Genomic DNA, 24,008 nt, shown 5'->3' on the forward strand with positions numbered 1-24,008 from the left:
GTTCTCAGTTCAGAGTGTGGCCCCCTAAAAAGTCAGCCCATGCCGCGTACCCTTTGTTGCTGCCAAAGATAAACACCAAAACAAGTGCTCCAAAAAGGTCTTGTGTTTTTGGTAAAGCTCTCCCTTCCATATGAGCATTCTGAGACTTGAAAAAGCAAGACGAATGGTGAACCCGTCCCAGAGGTCTGTCCTGACCTTCTGGATGAATTCCATCTTCAGTAAAAAACAAAGAACAACAAAAAACAGAGAAGATGTCCACACATCCTTTTTCTTCTGAACTCTGGTCTCCAAACTTCAGTCACATTAAAGGGCATAAAGGACGCAAGTTCTGGCTTCCTGCACACAGCACAGCTCAAGAACTTTGGCTAATTTTTATGAGAACAAGTAATTATCTTATGCTGGTCCCTAACACGGTTTTCATGCTCATGCTCTATAATGGAGACCCTAGACTACACCAAATACGAAGATTTTCTCAGTCCTACATTTCTCCAAAATATCACTCTTGATAATGCTCCAATAGAGTCCAGTTAGATCTCTAAGGTACATGAAACAGGGTCCAGTGAGTAATGAGAGCCTCTGGTGGACCCCCCATAACCTGAAGGTTGGGGGCCACTGAACTAGTGTTACTTTAGGGCCATTGTGATTCATCTGTGATTTACCAAGTGGTGAAGATCACTGCTGTTTTCCCATAAGACTAGAACAAACGCACGTCTACCTTTCATTATCTTGAGAAACCAAAGGGAAACATTAAAGTTCATTTTCTCTTTTGAGCTGCTTTGTTCTTTTCCCTGATATTTGATCGACTCTTAGGTTATATCCTTTTTTAATCTTAGGTAACACTAATAATGCAGTAGGCCTATTTAACAGCCAACTGCAGATCTATTCAAGGCAGCATTAGTTTTGCTTTATTTTACCTGATGTGTTCTTAACATTCCATAAATGATTTCTAATAGGCTTCTAATTTTTTTTAAAAATTGTGGTGATAGTTTAGACTTGTTTTAGAAATAGATTTATGAGTGCAATTATACAACTTCTAAAAATTTTTCACGTTTAAAATTTTTATGGAAGCTAAGACAAGTTGTATTTTTATTATTGCCATCTGCTCTGTCATTTTTATTCAAGCTACTGTTGACACTTCCATACAAATAGATGAATAAAGAAAATATAAATAAAATCTCCAGGAGCTTTTAAGTTCTTTCCTTTGATACAGTATAAAAATTGATAGAGATTTTACCAAAAATGTTCAAATTCCAAACGGAAATGAAGTAGAATCCAGAGCTGGTTCTAAGAGATTCTAACAGCACCAAGAGCAATGTAACATTGTCATTTGTCCAGATTTCTAAAGGTGTAAACCTGACCTTTTGGTAAAGCAAATACCTCGCCGTGAAGACAGAGTGGAAACCCACAGGTGAGTAAAATACCACTGGACTCCATTCGAATTTTCCTAGCACCACTGGAAGGCATCCTCTCCCTGCAATGGCCCATTGTGGGTATAACCACATGGGCCATGTTTTAGAAATAAGAGTCTGCTTGTAAAATTAGCCCTTCCCTTGCAGGTCACTATGCGAGGACACCCCTATTGCACAGGCTCTTCCCGAAATGACCGTGTAGTTCATTCTTACGATTCAGGCTTTGGCTCAAAGGCCATTCCCGCAGTGACTCTGACCTTGGTCACCGCAGTTATTCTACCCCCTGACTTGGCGCTCACTGTTAGAATACTTGCTCACTACTCGTCTCTGCTGTGAGATCTTTCACTCAACATCACGGGCCCCATCACTTCCCCTCCATCACATTACCCGCCAGGACCTAGACCCCTCCCGGCCGCCTTGTTCCTACACAGTTGCTATTTGTTAACTGCATGAACAACATGCAGTATGCCTCTAAGTTCTTATAATGTGGTAGCTTCTTATTTTGGGAAGTTCTCTCTTGTCTGTCTTTGCATAGCTTTTAGTTTTGAAAATAAATATTTTAGAATGTGCACAGTGAGGACAATATCACCACAAATACAAGTTGCATTTAATTGTGCACAAACTGCCAAAGTCGCCAATTGCCACACGAAGGGTCCCTGCCTACCAAAACAAAAACAAAGAAGCAAACAAAAAATCTAGAGATGATTCATTCATAGGGCCCATGCAATACGACCAACCAATCCTCCCGTCTAGGAGTAGCCATCTTAAAAGGCTCAAGGACAGATCTTGTGAAAACCCTTCCCTAGTTATTCCTTCTGAGATCTTACTTAATTCAGGAATTTACTGTTCTGCCTTCGAAGCAGGAAATCCAGTGAATGAAGCATTGCTGGATAAACAGACTTTTCTTAGATGCTTCATAACCGAGTATTTTAAAATGCAGAAATATTTTAGAGTCCTTAAGCAGAAGAAAATAAAAGTGGGCAAGGCTCAGATATGGTGCTATTATGGAGCCAAAGCTTAATTTATATTCTGGTCAGGAGCCAAACAGAAATCTCAGGATAGGGTTTTCTTCAGAAATAAATATACTCTTAGAGTTGGATTCTTCTTATCTCCCACATAGGCATCTCTCCTATCCAACAGAAGCAGGTTTTTGAGGTTTTTCTGAGCATTATAGCCAGAAGCTTTGCCAAGGGAAGGGGCTAAGCGTCTCACTGTGTCTCAATCAGGCATTACTGTAGCTAAATTTGTAGATCTAAAATGCAATATTGGACTGGCCTTATTGTTTTTAAAATGGGGGTGGGGGTAGGTGTGTTTTCACTACTGTTCCAGTATCATGAAAAAACCCAAAATGTATTTTTTAATTTCCCTTTTCCAAGAAAATGTCACAGGGTTTTTCACCTCACCTTATAGGCAATCTATGGCATGCAGAGCACAAGAATGTGTATCATGGAATAGATACAGTGGCTAGGTCGAATTCCTCAGATACGTGTGCATGCATGCATGCACACACATCCCCACATACCCCATAACAAGTCTGTAGTGTCTCTCTAGGAGAGATAACACTAACTTTTTAAAAATCTTTTTAACATTTATTTTTGAGAGACAGAGCGAGACAGTGCAAGCAGGGGAGGGGTGGAGAGAGAGGGAGATACAGAATCTGAAGAAGCTCCAAAGCTCTGAGGTCCCAGCACAGAGCCCGATGTGGGGCTTGAACCCATGAACCTGTGAACTGTGAGGTCATGACCTGAGCTGAAGTCAGACCTCCACTCAACTGAGAGCTACCCAGGCACCCCAAGATAACCACTAATTTTAATAATACTAGAAGGAGTGTAAAAAAATGCAATTCTGTTTCAAAAAGGATTTACCTATTTAACTCTCTATTTAGGCGTTTCCTCTCCACAGGGATGCCAAACAAATATTCAATGGTAAATAACTTTGATGAACTTCACTAGTCTTCTGTCCCGGATTTAATTCATAAAAGGAAAATAAAATGATCTCCCCTTACTCTTTTTGGGGGAAGCAGCGAGTATCAGTAGGCTTTCATCCTGCTGCATACACGGACACGAAAAAATTAACAGCACCTCACATGCTCCAAATGAACTTGATGTCAATTTATCACTCAGGCTTTCCCAAGGTGTGGCATCAAGATGGATTTTTCAGGTGTGAGGCTTGCTTTTCCTCCCGTAAAACAGCACACACGGTGGTGTGGGTGATGGTCATGGGTGGGGCAGAAAGCATGTGGAAAAGATCTTCACAGCTGTAACACAAGTCCGAACTCTAGGCTACATTTCACTGCATCCTGCACTGACGTGCCAAGAATTCATGATAGGTCCACCCAGTATAGACACGTGCATTTCCCACTCTGTTCTAGCCACATGGGACTCCGTGTCATTCAAGTAACAAAGACCTGACTCTAAAAAGGGCTTCAGAGTGCTGTTCTCTTGCTTTAATAATATGTGTTCTTTCTCTCTCAAGTGAGTGTTTTGGAACACCAGGCCTGTTCTGATAATCGTGGGACCCCCATACCTACCACAGTGTCTTGTACAGAACACATCTTCCTTGGAATCGAATAACTGCCTGTGCAAAACTCATTGGCTTCACTTAAGGACAAATAGCATAGACATCAACACAATGCCAACCAAATCTAAATGTTAAGTATTAGTAAGAGATTGACATCTACACACTGGAAAATTAGCATAGACAACTAAAAGAGGCATGATTATAAGTGTTCATAAATTCTATTTTACATACACATTTTATTAAATTATAATCACTGTAGTGAATTAAATCTTTATTAATAGAATTTGTTTTGCTACACATATTCATATGTACAGAATTATATCATTAAATATGAATATAAGGTTTTCCTTTTGCAGTAGTAGATCTATAAAACCTGTCCCTATTGAGTTTGGTGTTTAGAAACTAGTAATTTTAGACAATATGCAGAAATGTTTGAAATACCAACTACTGAATAAAATGTGTTGATAACAAGTACTCTGTAAAAGTCTGTTTTAAGAAATCCAGATTATATATACTCAAATATATGCATATATAAAACATGCATGTATGTGCATATCAGTATTTACATACCTTGAGAAAGTGAAGGGACTTGCCCAGGGTCATAACTTTGCTAAAGGATCATGGACATTGCGTCCCCCTATGTACTAATGGCTAAAGTATGGAAAAGCCCCTGCACAACAGAAGATGAAACAGTTTTCAATAATTGTAAAAGGATACAAATCATGCCAAATATATGCTCGCACTATAAGGGACTGAAATAAGTCAATAGCAATAAAATTGCTGGGAAACCCCAAATATTTGAACTCAAATTCTATTCTTCTTAGTAATTCACATGTCAAAGATGAAATCATAAGAGAAAATAGAAAATATCTATTAAATTACTACAACATATAGGGCATGGAGATAAAGTAGGGTTTGGAGGAAAATATTTATCATATAAAGAAGCTATCTCTTTCTCTCTCTCTCTCTTTGCCCATCCCCTGCTCATGCTCTCACTCTCTCACTCTCTTAAAACAAATACATAAAAATTAAAAAAGAACTTAAAGTAAATAAATGTAGATCAGTAACCTTACGTTCTACTTAAATTTCTGGGAAAACAGAATAAATCCAACATACAAAAAGTCTTTGAAAAGCAAAAATAAAACTTGACAAACTCATATCTAGAAAGAATATAAACCACCAACATCAAAAGTGAAAAATAATCTATCACCAAAGATTCTATGAACATTAAGAGAATTTAAAATACTTTAATAACTTTGTACCAATACATTCCATAATGGAGATTATGTGGATAAATATCTTAAAAAATGTAATTTACCAAAATTGACATAATAAAAAATCTGAAAAGCTCAAAATCTAGGAAATTGATTTTTTTAACAGATTCACAAAAGAAAACTCCAGACACAGATGTTTTCCTGTGAATTTAGTCAAGGAATAATATCAAAATAAAACTTTCTGAGAAACAGAGCCAGGGAGCATGGCTCTACTCAATTTTTTGAGATCATCCTTACCCTTAGAGCATAATCTAGAGAATTTGATGACCAGCTAGGCTTTATAAAGAATGCAATTTTGGCTTAACATTTTAAGCACTAATTAATATAATTGACCATATTAATATAAAAAAAGAAGAAATTACCACCATTTCAGCTGATGCAGAAAAAGCATTTGACAAAATTAAATGCATTTATAATAAAGCCCTCAGCAAACAGAAGGGAACCTTGTTAGATGGATAAAGAACATTTACAGAAAAGTGTACCATTAGTTGATCAGTCACGGTCTAATCAGGAGTTCAAACCTCCTCCAGTAATTTGGCACAGGGAAAATTCGTGTTAGAGAATAATTAACTCCCAAGTGTCATTTCTTACTAAACGCCAAATGAGCATTGTTTTGTGTGAAGAAGCCAAAAAATCTGAATTTGGTTTAATATGTAAACACTACTATGTCTTATTACCCTGAATAAGTTTGAGGCTTTAATGACCTTCATCTGGACTGTAAGAGATCAAACGTCTTAGCTTACTTACTCTTTTTAAGATTAAAAGAAAAAAAAAGATTAATCAACAGAGGATTAAGTACAATAAGAGGTAGAACTGAAATACAGGAACAACAGAAAGAGAGTAGACATGATCTCCTAGGCTGACCTCCCCAGAGGAGAACGGGAGAAAGAAGCCCTCCCACGCAGCTGAGAGGCAGAACTCACAGAGGGCACAATGACCAGGGGTCGTCGGACACAGGAGGTGGTTGCTGGGGGTCCCCCGTTGAGAGCAGTCCAGCAGCAACGTGCCTACGGGAGCACGATGGAACTTTCCAGACAAGCCCCCTAAGTGTTTCAGCAAAACTCTAGGGGCGGGGGGCGGTGATGCCACGGGCCATGCCTGCACCGGGCTCACCGCCCCAGGACACAGAGGCAGGAAGGGGAGGTAGGAAAGTTCCTTCCTCTCTCCCAACTGGGAAGCTTAACCTCCAACGCGCTGGCAAAGGAGAACTGTCTACAGGGCACTTGCCTGGCACCACGAAGCTGGGAAGGATGGGCTGACGGGGAAGGCAGAGACATAATGCTGGGGAGCAGGACAGGCAGAGTCATCTGCTCTGGTCATTATTTCCCCTCGGTGTTCGAACCAAGGCGAGGTTGCCCGTTTTCATCACTGCCAGGCAACACGGAACAGCAGGTGCCATTCATTTCAAGAGCACGCTAACAAGAAATAAGGGGCCAAAGGAGGACGTAAGACTTGTTCTCTGTGCGGATGATATGATGGTTTGCATTAAGATCCCAGTCAGGGGGTCCCTGGGTGGTTCAGGCAGTTGAGTCTCTGGTGTTTGTTTGTTCATTTTCAGTGTCTGATCTCAGCTCAGGTCATGATCTCATGGTGGCAAGATTGAGCCCAGTCCGACTCTGTGTTGGGTGTGGAGTCGGCTTAAGATTTAAGATACTCTTTCAACCCCCAATCCACCCCCCAATCCACCCCCGAAAAAAACCCAAAAAAACAACCAAACCAAAAGAAACCAAAAAGACCCCCCAAATAAACAAAAATAAAGATTCCAGAAAATCTTCAAAACAGCTACAACAACTAATAACTGAATTTGGAAAGGTCACAGAATTCAACCTTAACATGAAAATATCATTCTTACATAGTGTCAGCCATCAGTTAAAACTGAAACGTTATACACATTGGTGTTTCTAATAACAACAAAACACTAAAAGTAGGTAGGAATAAATCTTAATATTCTGAGAGAACTAAAGAACACCTAGATAAATGGGGTGATATTTTATGTATTCAGGTATTAGAAGACTACTGGTAAAATGGGAATTCTTCTCAAATTTATTTATGGATTCAAAGCCAGCCCAAGCAAAAGCCCAAGGGAATAGTTCTAGAAATTGACAAGCTAACTCTAAATGAATCTCTGAAGTGCATGGGGCCTAAAATAAACAACACAGTCATAAAACGAAGAGAACAAAGTTGGATCATCTATTCTACATGATTTCACAACTGTGTTTTACAAAGAATGATCAAGACAACAAAAAGATTATCAGTGAAAAACATAGTCCTTCACACATATCAAAAATTGATCTTCAACAATGATGCAAACTCATTTCAAGGGAAAATTAAATCTCTAAGAAATGATGTTAGATCAGCCGAATTTTTAAATTTTTTTAAGTGAGCATCTATTCTTACCTAGCACAATACCCCCCAAAATTAACTTTGCAGAGATCATAATCTTTTCAAGAAATTGCGCTGCAACATTTGGAAATCTATATGCACAGAAAATGAATTTAAAACCTTGATTCACATCACCTGGGCAAATTAAATCCAAAAGGAACATAGACCTACAATGAAGGGCTCAATTATTAAAACTTTAAAAGAAAACAGGAAAATCTTTGATATGCAACTATGCAAACATTTCTTATATTTTTGATAAAGTCATCAAAAATAAAAAAAAAACAGTAAGTTGGACTTTATCAAGGTTAGTAATGTTTGTTGTTCAAAATGTGCCATTAAGAGAATGTATCTGAGAGAATTAACTAACATGTATCAGTGGAAGATTTTAATAGACACTTTACAAGAGGAAGATATTTGACCAGTAAGCACAAAATAAGATACTAACATCATTAGCCATCAAAGAATTGTTAATCAAACCACAATAAGATACTCTGTGACGTACCATTAGAATGATGAACATTAGAAAAGGAGACACACCAAATATAGGCAAAGATGTGGAGTAACAATAATTCATAAGTACTGCTGGGAATGTTAAATGGTGACAGCCCTTGGAAACACTGTGACCATGTTTCAAGAGTTCAACATGAACTACTGTGTGACCCATCCACTGCATTCCTAGGTATCTGCCTGAGAGAAATCAAAACATCTGTCCATACAGGGGCTCCTGGGTGGCTCAGTTGGTTTAGCATCCAACTCTTACTTTGGGCTCAGGTCAGGATCTTATAGATCCTGAAGGGAGTTCGAGCCCTGTATCAGACTCCACACTGAGGGCACAGAGCCTCCTTGGGATATTCTCTCTCTCTCTCTCTCTCTCTCTCTCTCTCTCTCTCTCTCTGCCACCTGCCACTCATGTTCTCTCTCTCAAAACAAATAAGCATTAGAAAATTAAACAAAACAAATAAAACATCTGTCACAGGAAATTTCTAACAGCAAAACCTGGAGAAAAAAAATACAAAGCCCATGTTCATCAACACGGGATAAATCGAATGTGGCTTATCCATATAGAATACTATTTGGTGATAAGAAGCATGCGCTATTGCTACAGAGGGAAAGATGGGTTGATCTTACAAATCACTAAGTAAAAAAAAGTTAGGCAAAAAAAGAATACACAGCATACAATTCAATGTATATAAAATTCTAAAAATTGCAAACGAATCCACAGTGTCAGCATGAATTAGAGGTTGCCTGGAAACCAAGGGCAGAAAGCAGGATGGATCACAAAAGGGCACAAGGATACGTCTATGGGGAACAAATACATGCTCCCTCGACTGTGAGGACGGTTCATGGTGGGAGCGGGAACTTGAGTTTTACATTTTCACCATGTACCACTTGTTGCTTGTTATATTTCAAAAGAAGCATGAAAAATCAGACTCCATTTGTCAATCTAGTTTTCAAAATACCATCTCCGGGTCTCACAAAAGGAGGTCTAGAATGCATCCAATGTAAGTTGGGCTACTTACAAACCAGAGTTCTAACTCGGGAGGCCCAAATAGCAGGTTTGCAGAAAACTTGGCAAACCAACTACCTAATAATTACACAAACTTTATTCATTCTAAGAGCTTGGCAACATAGAAAATACACCGCTGACGAATCAAACCCCATCATGGCAACAGAAGGTGTGTATCATAGGAAAAGGTGAGCTCGGTTCTCCCGGACATCTTTGAGATTTTATCAAGCCTCCCCATTTTCCAACAGAAGTAACTGAACCCTAGAAAGAGGCAAGTTACTTTGGGGCCAGGTGTTCCGCTGATGCCTCCACTCATCACTTGGGAATTACCCACATACGGAAAGAACAAGGCTGCGATCGCTAATTCCCTTTCCAGGGCAGAGGTCGCAAGCTGCCGTGTACCCAAATGTTTCCTCCAGCCGCGCCTTGCTTGTTTGTTTGTTTTCTTAATCAGAAAATAATGTGCCTTCGCCCAGCGGATGGCCGACGGGAGCCCACCCGGCCTAGCCATTGCTGTCATCTTCAGTCATCGTCCAAGACCCCCCCTCAGCCCTCTTCCTTTCTCTTCATCCTCCAGACCCGAGGTCACTGTTCAAACACCACTTGCCCCTTTGGCCACACAAACCACAGACCGAGTCTTACCTGCACAGCCCCCCAGAAGCTAAGAGCCAGGGCCCCCCAGCTCTGCGAAGGCTGAGATCTAGGGCCACAGGGTGTTGGCAGGAGACCCGTCGCTGCCCACAGGCGCACACACAAGCTTTCTGCAGAGGCCTGTCCTCTGCCGGTGACAGAGGGGACTCTCCCACACCAGGCCCGCAGCTCTCCCACCACTTGTTTTCAGAACGAGTTGGGAACCTGTGAATCTCCCTAGAAGCCAGGGAGGGGGAAGGGGTGTACTGGCTGCAGCGGTCCTCACCCCGGGGCTCCCCGACCTGACACTGCTCTCCAGAAAGAACTGGGCTTTCCAACACAGTGCACTGCATAGACTGAGTGCAGAGAAGAAAGGAGCTGCTGCGTTCAAACACACACACACACACAGAACCAAACCCAGCATTCCCTTGTCTCTTGGGGCCCGCCGCGGCCCAGGACCTGCGAAGTGTCTGGAGGCTGCCCCAGGAAACCACACTATTTCTAGGGCCTTCTTCCAAAGTGTGGCCTCAGTGCATTGCACTCCCTTTAGACTCAGCCCAGTGGCCCCACCGGGCACCGGGCACGGGGAGCTTACCTTTCCTCCTGAGCCCCTCCAGCAGGAGCAGGGCTGCCTTCTGAGCACCGCTGGGGACGGCATGGCCTGCGCCTTGGTGCGCGCTCCCCCAGAAAGCAGACGGCGCACAGACGGGCCTGCATGGTGCCCAGGGCCAGGGTGGCCGTGCGGAGCGAGCAGGGAGACGGGGGCTGGGAGGGCGCAGCACCATCACCATCACCGGAGGGCCGCTGCCCTGACCTCTGTGTGAGGGAAGAGGCCGAGGCCCCGGAGGGCATCTCGGGAGTCCCACAGGTGGCCCGCCTTGCCTTTTATGAGTTTCTCATAAGGAAGCTTCAACTGGAAACTGCTGTGATCAATTGGGAGCCCCGGCCACATTGGCCAAGGGCCACGTCTCTGCTTGGTAACTGTGGGTTGAAGGTAAGTCTCAGGTGCTGCGTTTACCTGGACCTTGATTCTCCCACTCACCAGTTTCCTTCGGGATCCTCTTATGTCCACTCTGACTAATTAGCATCCTCGGTCTGGCTCTGGCAGCCACGTGCATGGGTAAGCTAACTCTGGGGGCCGTGTGGCAATCAAACCCCTAGGTCAAAACAACTCCTGCCCTGCCCTGTCCCATTAGGGCACGTGCACCGGGGGTAGCCTGCAGCTCCGGGTCGGGGCACCCTGTTTAAAACTGAAACGCGCTAAGTGAAGATACTGGCCGTTGCTATAAATTAACAACGCAGAGTGAATCACTTTATCATCAGTAGTCTTCATCCAAGTTGCTATTTATTTACGCCACTTAGATCCTAAGAAACTGGGACAGGAGACAGGGACGTTTGGAAAGAGCACCTTCGAGGTGGGTGGAAGAGCATGCCACAGGGGAGAAGGCAGCTGCGATGCATGGGGGAAAGGAATCAGTTGGGGAAGGAAATCAGAAGCCTTATCGACAGCACGTTCCACAGAAAATCCCCCCGTCGGTGGCCTCACCACTGCCTTCAGCCACCTCCAGGATGTCAGTGTTCTTTACTGTAGCTGTTTCCTCCATGTCCCTCCACCTTTTCAACCATATCCTAGTTTAGCATTGAGCTGATTGCTTTTCTGAAAATACTGCCCTTTCAACTGTGCCTCTTGAATGAAAATGCACACAGATGCCTGTGATTTGGGACATGTAGACATGAAGGAGCCAGGAACACATAGTCTGGAGAATAACTTACCCATTAATAGTCCCCTCCTTAGAGAGATAGGCATTTCCTCCTAAACCACGAACACATTTGTGACACCAGATGGGAAAGTCTCCGACGGCGCAGCCCCAAGGCGAAGCTGAAACGATCCTTTCAAAGTCCCTATGTGAGCAACAGGTGTTGCATTTGAAAGTAACTCGTGAGGACGCCTGAGGTGTTACTGGGCACAAATGTACAAGTGAGATTCATGCTAGTAAATACTCTCAACTGTTCCCCCCAGTGTAAGGCTTGCTTTCTTTCTGCCTCCAGCGCCACTTTTCAAAGGTAGTATTTGCCTGACTCTACTAGATTTAAAAACAAACAAAAAATGCATTATATATAACAAGCATTTGCTTTTTTAGACATGTCTAATCTAAAAAATTTCTGACACATGGGCACAGAGTGTGAAAGCCATTAACACGTGAGCAAGAAAACACTTTGATTAATGTGTCCGCATCCTATGCAGGACAAGCTCGCTATATCTTAGATGCGATGATCATGGGCCTGTAAGGATTGATACTATGATCAGACAAAACGCCAAGCAGGGTCTCTGGACAGTCTGGGAGGAATTGAGAAGCTGTCTGATTAAGGAAGACATTTTTGGAAACTTTCGGGGTGGCAAGGTTTTATTTATTTCAGTTTGTCTCCTCGGGCTGAAAGGCTACGGGCTGTGTGAAGCATTCACACGGTACCTCTCCTGTTCCTTGCACATCTCCCTCCCAGAGTGAACGTGGGACCTGCTCACTGGGACCGCTTCCTTGAAGCAGGGAACCGGCCACAGAGATTGTGCTTTTATTCTAGAGGTTTCTAAAAGAAAAAGGAAACAAACGTTGGTTATAATGCATACGGCAGCAGGCAGTAGTCAAACAACAGTTATGACCCTGCAGCTGGCGTGAGGGTTCAGCGTGGGATCGTGCAGTTTGGGGGCCTGGGAAGTTGTGCTGAGAATAAGCTCCAGAGAGAAAATTGTCTGATCCTAAAGTGGTTGTAAGACTGGGGCCAAGGACACCGGGGCTCAGGGCGAGAAGCCAAGGAGATCCAATTCGGGTCAGTGACCGCAGGGGCATAGGGAGGAGGGCAAGGCTCTGGATCCTTCTGAAGAGGTTGGCACCTGCATGTTTCCCCCCTACTGATGTAAAGGGCCCCCCAGCCTGCCTCTCTTTCCGAGGCCAGGACGCCCCAGAGAAGAGGCGGGAAGGCTTTCTTCACTGATATTCTCAAATCTGGTAGCTGTGCGCTGTTTCCTGAATTCTATTTCAGTTAATACTCTGGGTTCTATGAGGTCCGCCAGGAGAGACGTAAGCCAGAAATAAAAAATGAAGTTTAAGAAAGAGGGCCCTGCATTCTGCTCCTGGAAGCCTTACTGGAAAGACTCTTCCGTATTTAAGGCTTTGGGGGCTGTACATTCTCCTAATTGTTCACACAATTTTTATTTATCACACTATTGGCTGCCTAAATGCAGAAATGTGTAAAATGTCTGAATATCAAAATCTCTCCAGTTTAAAAGTAACACTTCAAAAGTTTGAAACGAAGCTCCTCAGTGCTGATGCCTAGGGGCACATGCACCCCAATGTTCATAGCGGCACTGTCTACAATAGCCAGATCATGGAAACAGCCTAAATGTCCATCACCTGATGAGTGGATCAAGTAGCTATGGTTTATCTATACAATGGAGTACTACTTGGCAATGAGAAAGAATGAAATCTGGCCATTTGTAGCAGTGTAAATGGACCTCGAGGGTGTCATGCTAAGTGAAATAAGTCAGGCAGAGAAGGACAGATACCATATGTTCACTCATATATGGATCAGGAGAAACTTAACAGAGAACCATGGGGGAGCAGAAGGGGAAAAATAGTTAAGGAGAGGGAGGGAGGCAAACCACAAGAGACTCCTAAATACTGAGAACAAACCGAAGGTTGATGTGGGTGGGGAAAGGGAAAATGAGTGACGGGCATGGAGGAGGGAATTTGTTGGGATGAGCACTGGGTGTTATATGGAAACCAACTTGACAATAAACTATATTTTTTAAAAGAAGAAACAAGGCTCTTTATAAGATAAATATTGACCTTGTTGATTATTTTTAGTACTTTCAGATACAAAGGAATTCATACTTCAATGCAAAGAGAGAGTCATTGTGTTTATTACAATAAAAGAAAGAATTGCTTCAGGGGCTAAGTAATTTCCTCTCCTTTTAAAAAAAAGGAATTTTGTGAATGAGAAGTACATAATGAACACATTTTTATATATAGCATTCATTCCTTTTAAAAATTATGTTGTAAACAACTAATACCTATTTTGAATTAAAATGATTTTGTTTTGTGTGCTCTGGGGGGCTGAGCTGTGTAGAGGAGAGAATTATAAATCAGTACTGGCCCCGCAACCAAATATTTAAAACAACAAGAGGAGTGAAAAAGGAAATCTTAAAAGTCATTCAACTACTAATCTGGCCATCCACATGAAGTTCATTGAAAATCTTGGAAATTTGTAGAAATCTGATTATTCATTGCTCCTGACTGTTTATCAGGATGGGTAGCTTCCCAGGAAGCCATTTTACCAAACTATTTTTGCAGATTCCCTATCATGAAGAAGAGGAAAAGTCAGTATCTTACTGACTTTTTGACATTTTATATTCCTTTTCCAAGAAACCAAGGGCTAAAAAAAAAAATAATTTTATTTACTTTTGAGAGAGAATGTAAAAATGATTCTTGGTAAAATCTGATTATGCCTATTGCTGTGGAAATCCCATTTCCTTGCTGACACAATCCCGCAAGTGACACCATCATTTCCGATCAATCCAATTAGACCATCCGCCTGCTCCCTGTGCACAGCACACAGGAAATGTCTCCCAGTCGTGGTGATTTCTACTGTATCTCTTTTGGCTTCGGTCCTTTAATTGTAAAACAATGTAGAGAGATGTAGGTAGGCACATAGAGGTCAATAGTTCTAGCTATCGATGGCTTTTCTAGATGGTGTCGCGCTCTAAATCAGAAGTTTTTATCTGTGGCATTATTGATATTTTGTGACTAATAATTCTTTGTCCCATGAGGCTGTCTTATGCACTGAATGATATTTATCAGCCTCCTTGTATTATACCTGCTACTTTCCACTAGTGCCTCCACCCAAGTATGACGACCACAAATGTCTCTAGACATTCCAACTGTCTCCTGGGGCATAAGGTCACTCCTAGTTGAGAAACACTGATATAAATATAGATGAGACAGCACGCGCTACTGAGCAGCAGAGAGATGGAGACAGCGAGAGATCAAAGATGATGAAGTTAGAGACAGAGATAAACGCTGAGAAGGGCATAGTCCTCGATGTGGATGTTTTCACCAGACTTCCAGAGGCAAGGGCCATCTGGGTGGCTCAGTCAGTTAGGCATCAGACTCGATTTCAGCTCAGGTCGGGATCTTGGGGTTGGTGAGTTCAAGCCCTGTATGGGGCTCTGCGCTGACAGCACAGAGTCTGTTTGGGATTTTTTTTTTCTCTCTCTCCCTGTCCTTCCCTTACTCTCTCTCAAAATAAATTAACTTAAAAAAAATTCTGAAAACAAAACAAAACAAAAAATCAGGTCCTCACAAAACAAAACAAAATGAAACGTTCATCCATTGGGGCCTACCAGGACTCCCCAAGTAGCCACCCTGTGTCAGGAGCAAGGCAGCATTTTTCTCTTGATTACAGGGATACTGGCAGGCAGAGAAAAAAACCCCGGGGATCCGCAGGCTGGGTAGATGCCCTTGGTCCAGCTTCCCACAGCCCCTCCAGAGATCACTACAATGTATTACACTAATATATAAGGATGAGATTCCGAGATCCCACCATCATCCGGAAGTTCATTGATGGTGTTTGATTATATATTATTACATACCATCTATTATAAGAGAATAAGATGTTAAGAGAAATTAGGCATTTAAGGCTGAATTTATATTTAAATGTAAAATATAGAAGTGTCTTCATATTAGCCACTAAAGATCCCATGTATCAGATTTTAATGGTATCTCATGTTACATATATACTGTAATTTACTTAACTAGTCTCTGTGGAAAGGTGGACAATCTTGATTTTTTTCATATTATCAATATGCACTCATAAACATTGTTTTGCATATATTTTGCCATATTCAGAGGTACATTTGTAGTATAAGTTCATAGCATAGACTTCCTTCCTGAATGAATTTGTTGATAGTTTTTCAATTTGAGAGAAATTTCAAAATTTATATCCGAAATAATTCTCAAAAACTCTGACTTATCAAGACACTTAAAGTTTTACCATGAAGAATGGTGAGATCGTATTTAACATTATTATCTTAATTGGCTTCGGTATACTAGTTGCCATCATTTTTTAGGTTTGAACTTTTTGGTCATATTTTTACCAGATTCTTGACTAAATGATTTTATTTCCTGATGTTTCTGATAGTGCATCTTATCAATAAAGGGAAATCAGCCCTTTGTCCTTCATACCTGCTCTGAATTCTTTTTCTCAATTTGGCATTTGGCTTTTAAATTTTAGCCAGTCAAATTCTCCAGTCATTTTCTTCATGATTTCTAAATTATATGTACTGAAGAATTTCTTTTTAGTATCTTTATTATTCGGTATTAGTATTTAAATTGATAAGCTAACATATTTCTTTTGTTATCAGGTAGTGCAGATTATATTTTTTAATGTTTATTTTTGAGAGAGAGAGAAAGAGAGAGAGAGAGAGAGAGAGAGAGAGAGAGGGAGAGGGAGAGGGAGAGAGAGAGAGAGAGAGAGGGAGGGAGAGAGACCTGTCAGCACAGAGGCATTTGGAGGCCTCGAACCCACAAACCTTGACATCATGACCTAAGCTAAAGTTGGATGCTTAATTGACTGAGCCACCCAGGCACCTGGAGGATAAGATTTTATATTTTATAAAGTCATGTCTACTTTCAGGTTTCTGTGGCCAATACCACTTAATGTCTCTGCAGAAAATGGAGTCCTGGGGTGCCTGGGTGGCTCAGTTGGTTGAGGGTCCTACTTCAGCTCAGGTCATGATCTCAGGTTTTCTGAGTTTGAGCCCCACATCAAGCTCTGTGCTGACAGCTCAGAGCCTGGAGCCTGCTTCAGATTTTGTGTCTCCCTCTCTCTCTCTCTGCCCCTCCCCCGACTCATGCTCTGTTTCTTTGTCTCAATAATAAATAAATAAGTAAATAAATAAATAAAATGGAATCCTAATGAAAATTGTTTTTTAGTCTTCTTGTCCATCTGTTCTCTTTCTGAAACTCTAAGTTGTGTTCCTTATGTCTGTATGTATATAAGGGAAATGTCGTAGGAGGTGGGGTATTTTGAACATTTGCCACACGTATATACATATTTATGATAATTCTAAAAGACGTCTCTGACCATATTAGTATGGTTTGCCACTTTGAAAATGGCCAAGATATTGAAATGAGCCATCAGTTTTTGCTAATGCAGAAAAAGATCATCACAGCTTAAGGAAGTAGTGGTTGGAATTGAAACCAAATACATGTTAAAACTTGTTTGTATTATTGCATTTTTGCAAACAGAATTCTGCCTATCTCCCTGAAGTGCTTTATTCATCTCTGGGATTTCTCCTTACCAGCAATTTCATCATTTTTGTTAATAAACAGAAGTATTATTAATATACACATATATACATAAATTATATTTACATTATATAAAACATAAGCTACATACACAAACTATAGTTAGTCTCTACCAAAGCAACCTATTAAAATCAGCTGGGGAAATTATATAGAGATAGGGATATATAAATATATGACAGTGCTCAGACAGCGTCATCCTTGAATCTCTGGTTTAATTGGCTTTCCCAATCATCTAGCCCATGGCAGACAGATAACTTAAAAAAAAAGAAAAAGAAAAGAAACAATTATTTGTTAGTTCCTCACCTAAAACATGTATGTAGAGAAGTGAGCATTGGTGACCGAGTCACACGGTTATGGGAATGAGACGGGTTTATATGAGAACACCAGACGCCACCTCTGTCCCCCTCAGCTCCTCCGCAGTGTCCTCACGGAGGTATGAGCACCTGTTTGATCAGACACCTAAGCATCGATTGGGCTTCCGGAGCTTGTCGGCCTGGGACATCGCTGCTGTGCAGGGGGCTCTCCTACTGTGTTCTCACCCCCCCCATTCGAGGCCCTTCGCCCCGGGCCCTCCCTCGCCATGTGTGGGCGGGCTGGCCCTTCCTTCTAGCTCCTGACCATGTGTCTGGCTGAACATGATACGGTGTCAAGATACATGTCTGCTGTTAATAGGAGACTCTAGTCTCCATAGAATATCCTATACCACCTCTGCAGTACATCTAGTGGAGTCTTAATTGGGGCATTAGTCACCACCCAAGCTAAAAATAAAATGATGCTTTGATTTTCTGACTATTGATCTGTGGATGGCTCCATAGGGACCTCATATCAGCAATGAGGGACAGAAAGGCAGAACTGAAGCATTTCTAGATCTCTAGTCTAATACAATCTGAATGTAATCGAAACCTCTTCTTTGCCTTCAAAGTTCTCAAGTTCTAAAAATCACCAGATAGAGTTAATATTAGGTTTCTTAGCTAATTTTAATGCATTAAGACACTTTATAACAGTGTAGGAAAAATTGGAGAAAACTGATATTTTCGCAACACTTATTCATGATTTCCTGATTTAATGGCCCTATCACATTAATTCCTAACTTCTTTATCATTACAGAAAACAAGGGGTAATCTTGTATAAGTCACAGAAGGAGAGTCAAGATCACTGCCAGAACTATTTTCTTGTATTCCGCAACCATCTTGAAATACTATATTCTGATTTCCCACATATGCATGACACATTTGCCTTCCATACACTCACTTTTAATCATTTATTGAGTTTATAAAGAGATTTCCATTCAAAGTTCGATATTATAGTGTTATCACGGTTGGAAAATGATGTCAACTGCGATTATTTTCTGATTTGGGGACAAATAAGCACTAATACACTACTTCACATTTAGAAAACACCCTCTTTCTTGGATAATTAAGTCAAGCCCATCCAGAAGAGTTAGAGAGAGATGATGTGGGGTTGTACACACAGAGGACAGTGATGAGTGGTCCTGAATCAGGAAATTTTAAAGCAAAAGCACCCCATGAAGATTTGTTGACTATTTTCAAGTTAACATATCTATTATCACCCGAGAAGACCCACTCATGGCACATATCTTGGCCTCAGAGGACATAAGTTCTGTTTGACAGGCTACAACAAAGAGATATGCACCCCCAACTGGAGGCAACTTCAGAGCTGGTGTATTTTAAAAAGTGTATATGCTTCAGGGTTTATGGTAGTACCAAGTGCTAAAGGAGATGAGAAAAAAAACCATTTGGGGGGTTCTTGGTTTTTAACTTGGGAAGCACAGGGAAAATTTTCTGAAATAAGTATAATATGAAATGGGTTTCAAATGTAGGATATTATTTAGGTGAGTAGAGAGAAGGATGAGGAAGCAGAATTATAAAAATATCCTTTTATAAGGTTATAACAAGGGAAAACCCATAAGTCCAGTCAACTAAATGAAATAATCCCATCATCCTGTAAACTGGATATTTGTGACCCCTCTTCCAATTTCATATGTTGAAATCCTAACCTCTAATTAATGGTATAGAAGATGAGGCCTTTGGGAGGTAATCAGGACATGAGGAGGCCTCCTGAATAAGATTAATGACCTTATGAAAGAGACCCTAACGAGCTAACTCGTTCCTTCATGTGAGCACACAGGAGAAAGTGACCACCTATGAGCCAAAAACCTGGCCCGCATTAGGCATTAAATTTGCCAGCAACTTGATCTTGGACTTTCAGCCTCCAGAAGCATCAGGAATAAAACTGTTGTTGTTAAAAGCCATTCAGGATATGGTATTCTGTTATGACAGCCCAAAGGGACAAGGACAAGTAAAAAATGAATACCAGAGACGATAGGTCAGAAATGTTTGGAGTTAGGTTAAAGACTTCCTTCCATATCGGGGTTTATGTTTATAGAAATATTTGCAGAAGAGAACCGGACTGCAGTGAATGTTTCAGGGTGAGGAGGCATGAGCCAAAGGAATGAATGTCATCATATGGTGTACTGGCCAACCAGAAGGCCTTGGTCAACCTACAATGGAACAAGTGCCTTTTCTAGAACAGTTTCCGTGTAGTAGTAATGGAGAGATGGTGCCAAATAAAACTGTAAGACTTTATGACTACTTGGTTGGACCTCTGTAGGGATTTGAGAAGCAAGAGACAGGGCAGGATCTACAAGGACCAGAGATTCAAAATAGCAATATCATGGCAGATCTATGACAGGTCATACAAATCAGTGGCTTTAATTCCAGGTAATTCAAAGAATATATTTTTCTTTCGTTTTTTAGTTTAGTTATTTATTTAAGTAAAATGTACAGTCAACATGTGACTCGAACTCATGAGCTAGAGAACAAAGAGTGTCATGCTCTCCCAAATGAGCCAGTGAGGTGCTCCTCAAAGAGCAGATTTCTATTTCAAATTTTGAATTGAATCTTCTGTATTGAAGAAAAGCCTTAATTTACCTATCAATATCTATGTGTTAAAATTGAACTTATTGATGGAGGTGCATATCATATGTGTTTGTCTGAATTATATCAACAATCCAAGATGATAACATAAACTATATGTTTTTAGTTTTAAAGAATTTGTTTTCTTACACAAATTTGGTTAGTCTTCACTATAGGCCAAATTACAACATAAATATCAATAATCTTAGCCTCTAACTTCTGCTACTGAGGCATTAAAGCTAAGTCATATATTATTTGTAAACATTTTCTTCACAGTGGTTAAACAAAAGAAATATCTTCATAATAAAATTTTTGAGTTATTTAATAAACCAGTTATTAATATTTTTGTTGGTGCATATGTTGAGCTACTGAAAACAGTTTCAATTCAGCCACGAAGTAACAAGTTAGAGCAGGACAGCTCTAAGTAAGAACATGACGACTCAGTGGGCCAGGGCGGACATCAATCCCATCACAGTTTTCTAGAGCCACGTTCAGTGTTGAGTCATTTATGTCTGAGAAATAGACAACTGTTTCAAGACCTAATGGAAAACATGTAGCAAGCAAGGAGACTAGAGTCTCCCTCACCTCCTTAATTAGAAGTTGATGCTATTTAAAACTACTTTGCCATCAACCGATGTTGAAATGTTGCAACCCTGAACATTTCAGGGTTCATGGGTTTGCCCTGACAATATTCCTATTCCTAGATCACGTCATCATTTATCCAAACCATGATTTCAATAAAGACCCAAAGCACTTTGCAGTCGGTGGAATTCTGTTTCTGATATGTTTTGTTATTTGTGTAATGATAGCTAAGAAGGCCACTTCTGTCCTCAGAAGAGCTACCCTGCCCCCATGGACTGTCCACACAGAGGCATTCTAGGTGTGGAGAACAGAAGGAAGATTATACAGTTTCATAGAGAGATGAGACCATCTTCCTCACCTTAAGGACCAGAAACAGGACATATTTGTCCTCTGCCTCAAATGGAAAGTTGTGGGTAACTGAGGAATTTATATGAACCCAAGGAGTTCTTTCTTATTAATATACTCTTCACTGGAACCTCGAAATAAAATACAATGAATTTAGTTGTTCCAACCTTAATATTTCCACTAGTGATCATGTAACAACACTGAGGATGGCAGGAATGCTGTTTGCTCCACATAATGTCACCATGAGAACATAAATTGTTTAGAGACGGTGACTCAAAGTGACATTTAAGCAGGTTCCTTTAGAATAAGACAGAGTTGTAGGAAGTATAATAATAATATGAATGAAAATAATTATAAAATATTATGAAATTAATTATAAAATAATATAAATTAAAATAAACTATTTTTAAATTATAAATTAATATAAAATGGGAGAAAGAAGTATTGACAGAAAAGTATTTTTTAAAAGAAAATACTAATTTTTTTCTAATGGAATGAGAAATAATTACTTTTAATAAAGAGTCATATGACTTCATATTTGAATAAACTGGATTCTCTACTTTGTTTTTTAATAAGTCTTTGCAGTGTGTCTTATAACTCTTTCTGTTATTACCACATACCGCCATTCTCTAGGATCATAATTTATTTGGAATAAAAACCAGTAAATAACCAATATTTAGAAGGTCAGTAAGTGGGGAATAAATCTTGCATCAAATTACCAACGATTAATGAGTAGATATTCTGTCAAACATCTAAAGCGTAGGGCCATACATGTTAGACAAGAGAAAGTTTACCTAAGTTACTTATAAATATAGCTGTGTGCAATATATGACACAAAGGATAAAAAGAAAAGAGTTTCTAAAACCATACAATGGATACTATATAAGACCCAGGAAAACCAAAAATACATAAATAAAATACAATAAAACATATCATTATATATTTCATATATTAATTATATATACTCTAATATATCGACATATTAACTAGATGTACAATTTTCTATAGGACTTTTCTCAATCCACAAAATAAAAAATAAAACTTGAGTCGGGTGTATTTCTGTTGACATTAGCAACACCATTTTATTTATCTGACCAAAACAACTTCTTCTGCCCATTGTCAATTTTTCTACCAAACTTCATAGATTCAACAAACAGTTTCTAATTAGCAAAGAATCTTAAAGCAAGGGGTAAAGACTTCTTTGCCTTATTTATTTATTTTTTTCAGCAAAACGAGATTTATTTGGATGGAAATATGACAGAACATCAGACGTGTTCTTCGCAACACTGAACCTGCAGGTTTCACATAGAGATTTGGAGGAGTCTGGTCCCCATAAAAACAGAAGAGGGAGAGAAAATTTTTAAAAACTTTTAAGTCTGCAAGAGTCAGAAGTTCTCTTTTTTTATTTTATTTTATTTATATAGTTTATTGTCAAATTAGTTTCCATACAACACCCAGTGCTCTTCCCTACAAGTGCCCTCCACCATCACCACCACCTCTTTTCCCCCCTCCTATTCCCCCTTCAACCCTCAGTTCATTTTCAGTATTCAATAGTCTCTCAAGTTTTGCATCCCTCTCTCTCCCCAACTCTCTCTCCGTCTTCCCTTCCCCATGGTCCTCCATTAAGTTTCTCCTGTTTTCCTGTTAGACCTATGAGTGCAAACATATGGTATCTGTCCTTCTCTGCCTGACTTATTTCGCTTAGCAGGACACCCTTGAGGTCCATCCACTTTCCTACAAATGCCTTATTTAAATATGTTCATCAGTTTACCTAAGAAATCTCAATTTCCTGAATGGGATGTTCCTGTTGTTTTGACGACTTAAAAAAAAAAATAAAAAGGATATACTTGTACAGGTAGAATGCTTTACTTGCTCACAAATGAAAAAAATTATAACAAAATGATCATAGAAATTATTTTTTCTTTCTTTGTTGTAAAAAAAGAAAAAGATCAGAAGAGAAAGCTAATGCGGAATAGAATGTATTATGATTGTGTAAACCAAAACTTCTCTAAAAAGCTCAATATCCTTTCATGGTTTTACTCTGCCCACCTCCCGGACTTCTTAGTGAATGTGCTCTCTGACAATATGAAAGTTCCTTTTGTTGATCTCGGAGTTGTACTCATGCACTTCTCTTTGTGCATTTTCTCTCGAATCCACAGTTACTGAAAAACAATGGTGTGTTGTCACCTTCCTTCTATGACCCTGACAACACTGTTTTGCAGATCTTCAACAATTTGATGACTATAAAATGAAGTCAATGGTTGCTTTTAATAGCAAGGTAAGTTTTTAAGTATTAACAAGTGCACAAATCTGCAGTCTACTTTGTCTTTATTGTAACTAAAATTTTCTGGTAATTAAATTCACATAATTAATTCCAATTAAGTTTCAGACTCTAAGTCAAACAGTGGTACAGAAATCTATAATAGAAAGAGCCAATACTTTACCTCACTTTCAAATTCCCTTGTTGGAGCTGTCCGTCGTAAACTGATAAAATATCAAAGTCTTCTTCAAGAGCAAAAGTATGAAATGACAATTGTATCCGATTACGTTCTCCTGTGATAATTATCCACGTGCAGTTGGCGTAGTTTGGATAACCATGCGGAAATCCTGGGCTCTCGATGGTACCATTGGGACCCTGGACTAAGCCTCCACAGTTCTGACCTGGAAAAGAAAACACACACAAAGATTATGTTAGCATATTACTTTGGCTTATCTTTCCTCTGTGATTAAAAAAAAAAAAAAAACCCAACCATTTTGGCCAGTATTTAAAATGGCATATTTCATGCACAAATATTGAATGTACATTTTAGAAGTGTTGTCCAGTGTTAAAAGAGGGAGAGGGTGGAGAAGGGAAAGAAGAAAAATATACTAATTTAGGAACCCGATTTAGAAATTTGAGGAAAAAATTTCTCTGTATATCTTCATTGGTATCAATCTACCATATTGATGAAACGAATCTGGTGCCAATTATCTGGGTAGTATTATGCTGAATGCTGAAACACTCTGTCTATAAGTCCCTTGCTTAGAGAAACTAAATTGACAGGTCAATTAACCACTAT

At 40.0% G+C, this 24,008-nt stretch overlaps 1 protein-coding gene across 1 annotated transcript in view; it reads right to left on the reverse strand.

Annotated features, from left to right (window-relative positions):
• CSMD1 (CUB and Sushi multiple domains 1) overlaps nt 1-24,008 on the reverse strand; it is a 1,512,254-nt gene that overhangs the window by 1,487,862 nt on the left and 384 nt on the right. The window contains exon 2 of the mRNA XM_029933196.1: nt 23,394-23,610. Coding sequence (XP_029789056.1) covers nt 23,394-23,610 — 217 coding nt within the window. The remainder of the gene's footprint in view (nt 1-23,393; nt 23,611-24,008) is intronic.

The sequence above is a fragment of the Suricata suricatta genome, chromosome 1 (assembly GCF_006229205.1).
Source record: "Suricata suricatta isolate VVHF042 chromosome 1, meerkat_22Aug2017_6uvM2_HiC, whole genome shotgun sequence".
Taxonomy (NCBI): Eukaryota; Metazoa; Chordata; class Mammalia; order Carnivora; family Herpestidae; genus Suricata; species Suricata suricatta.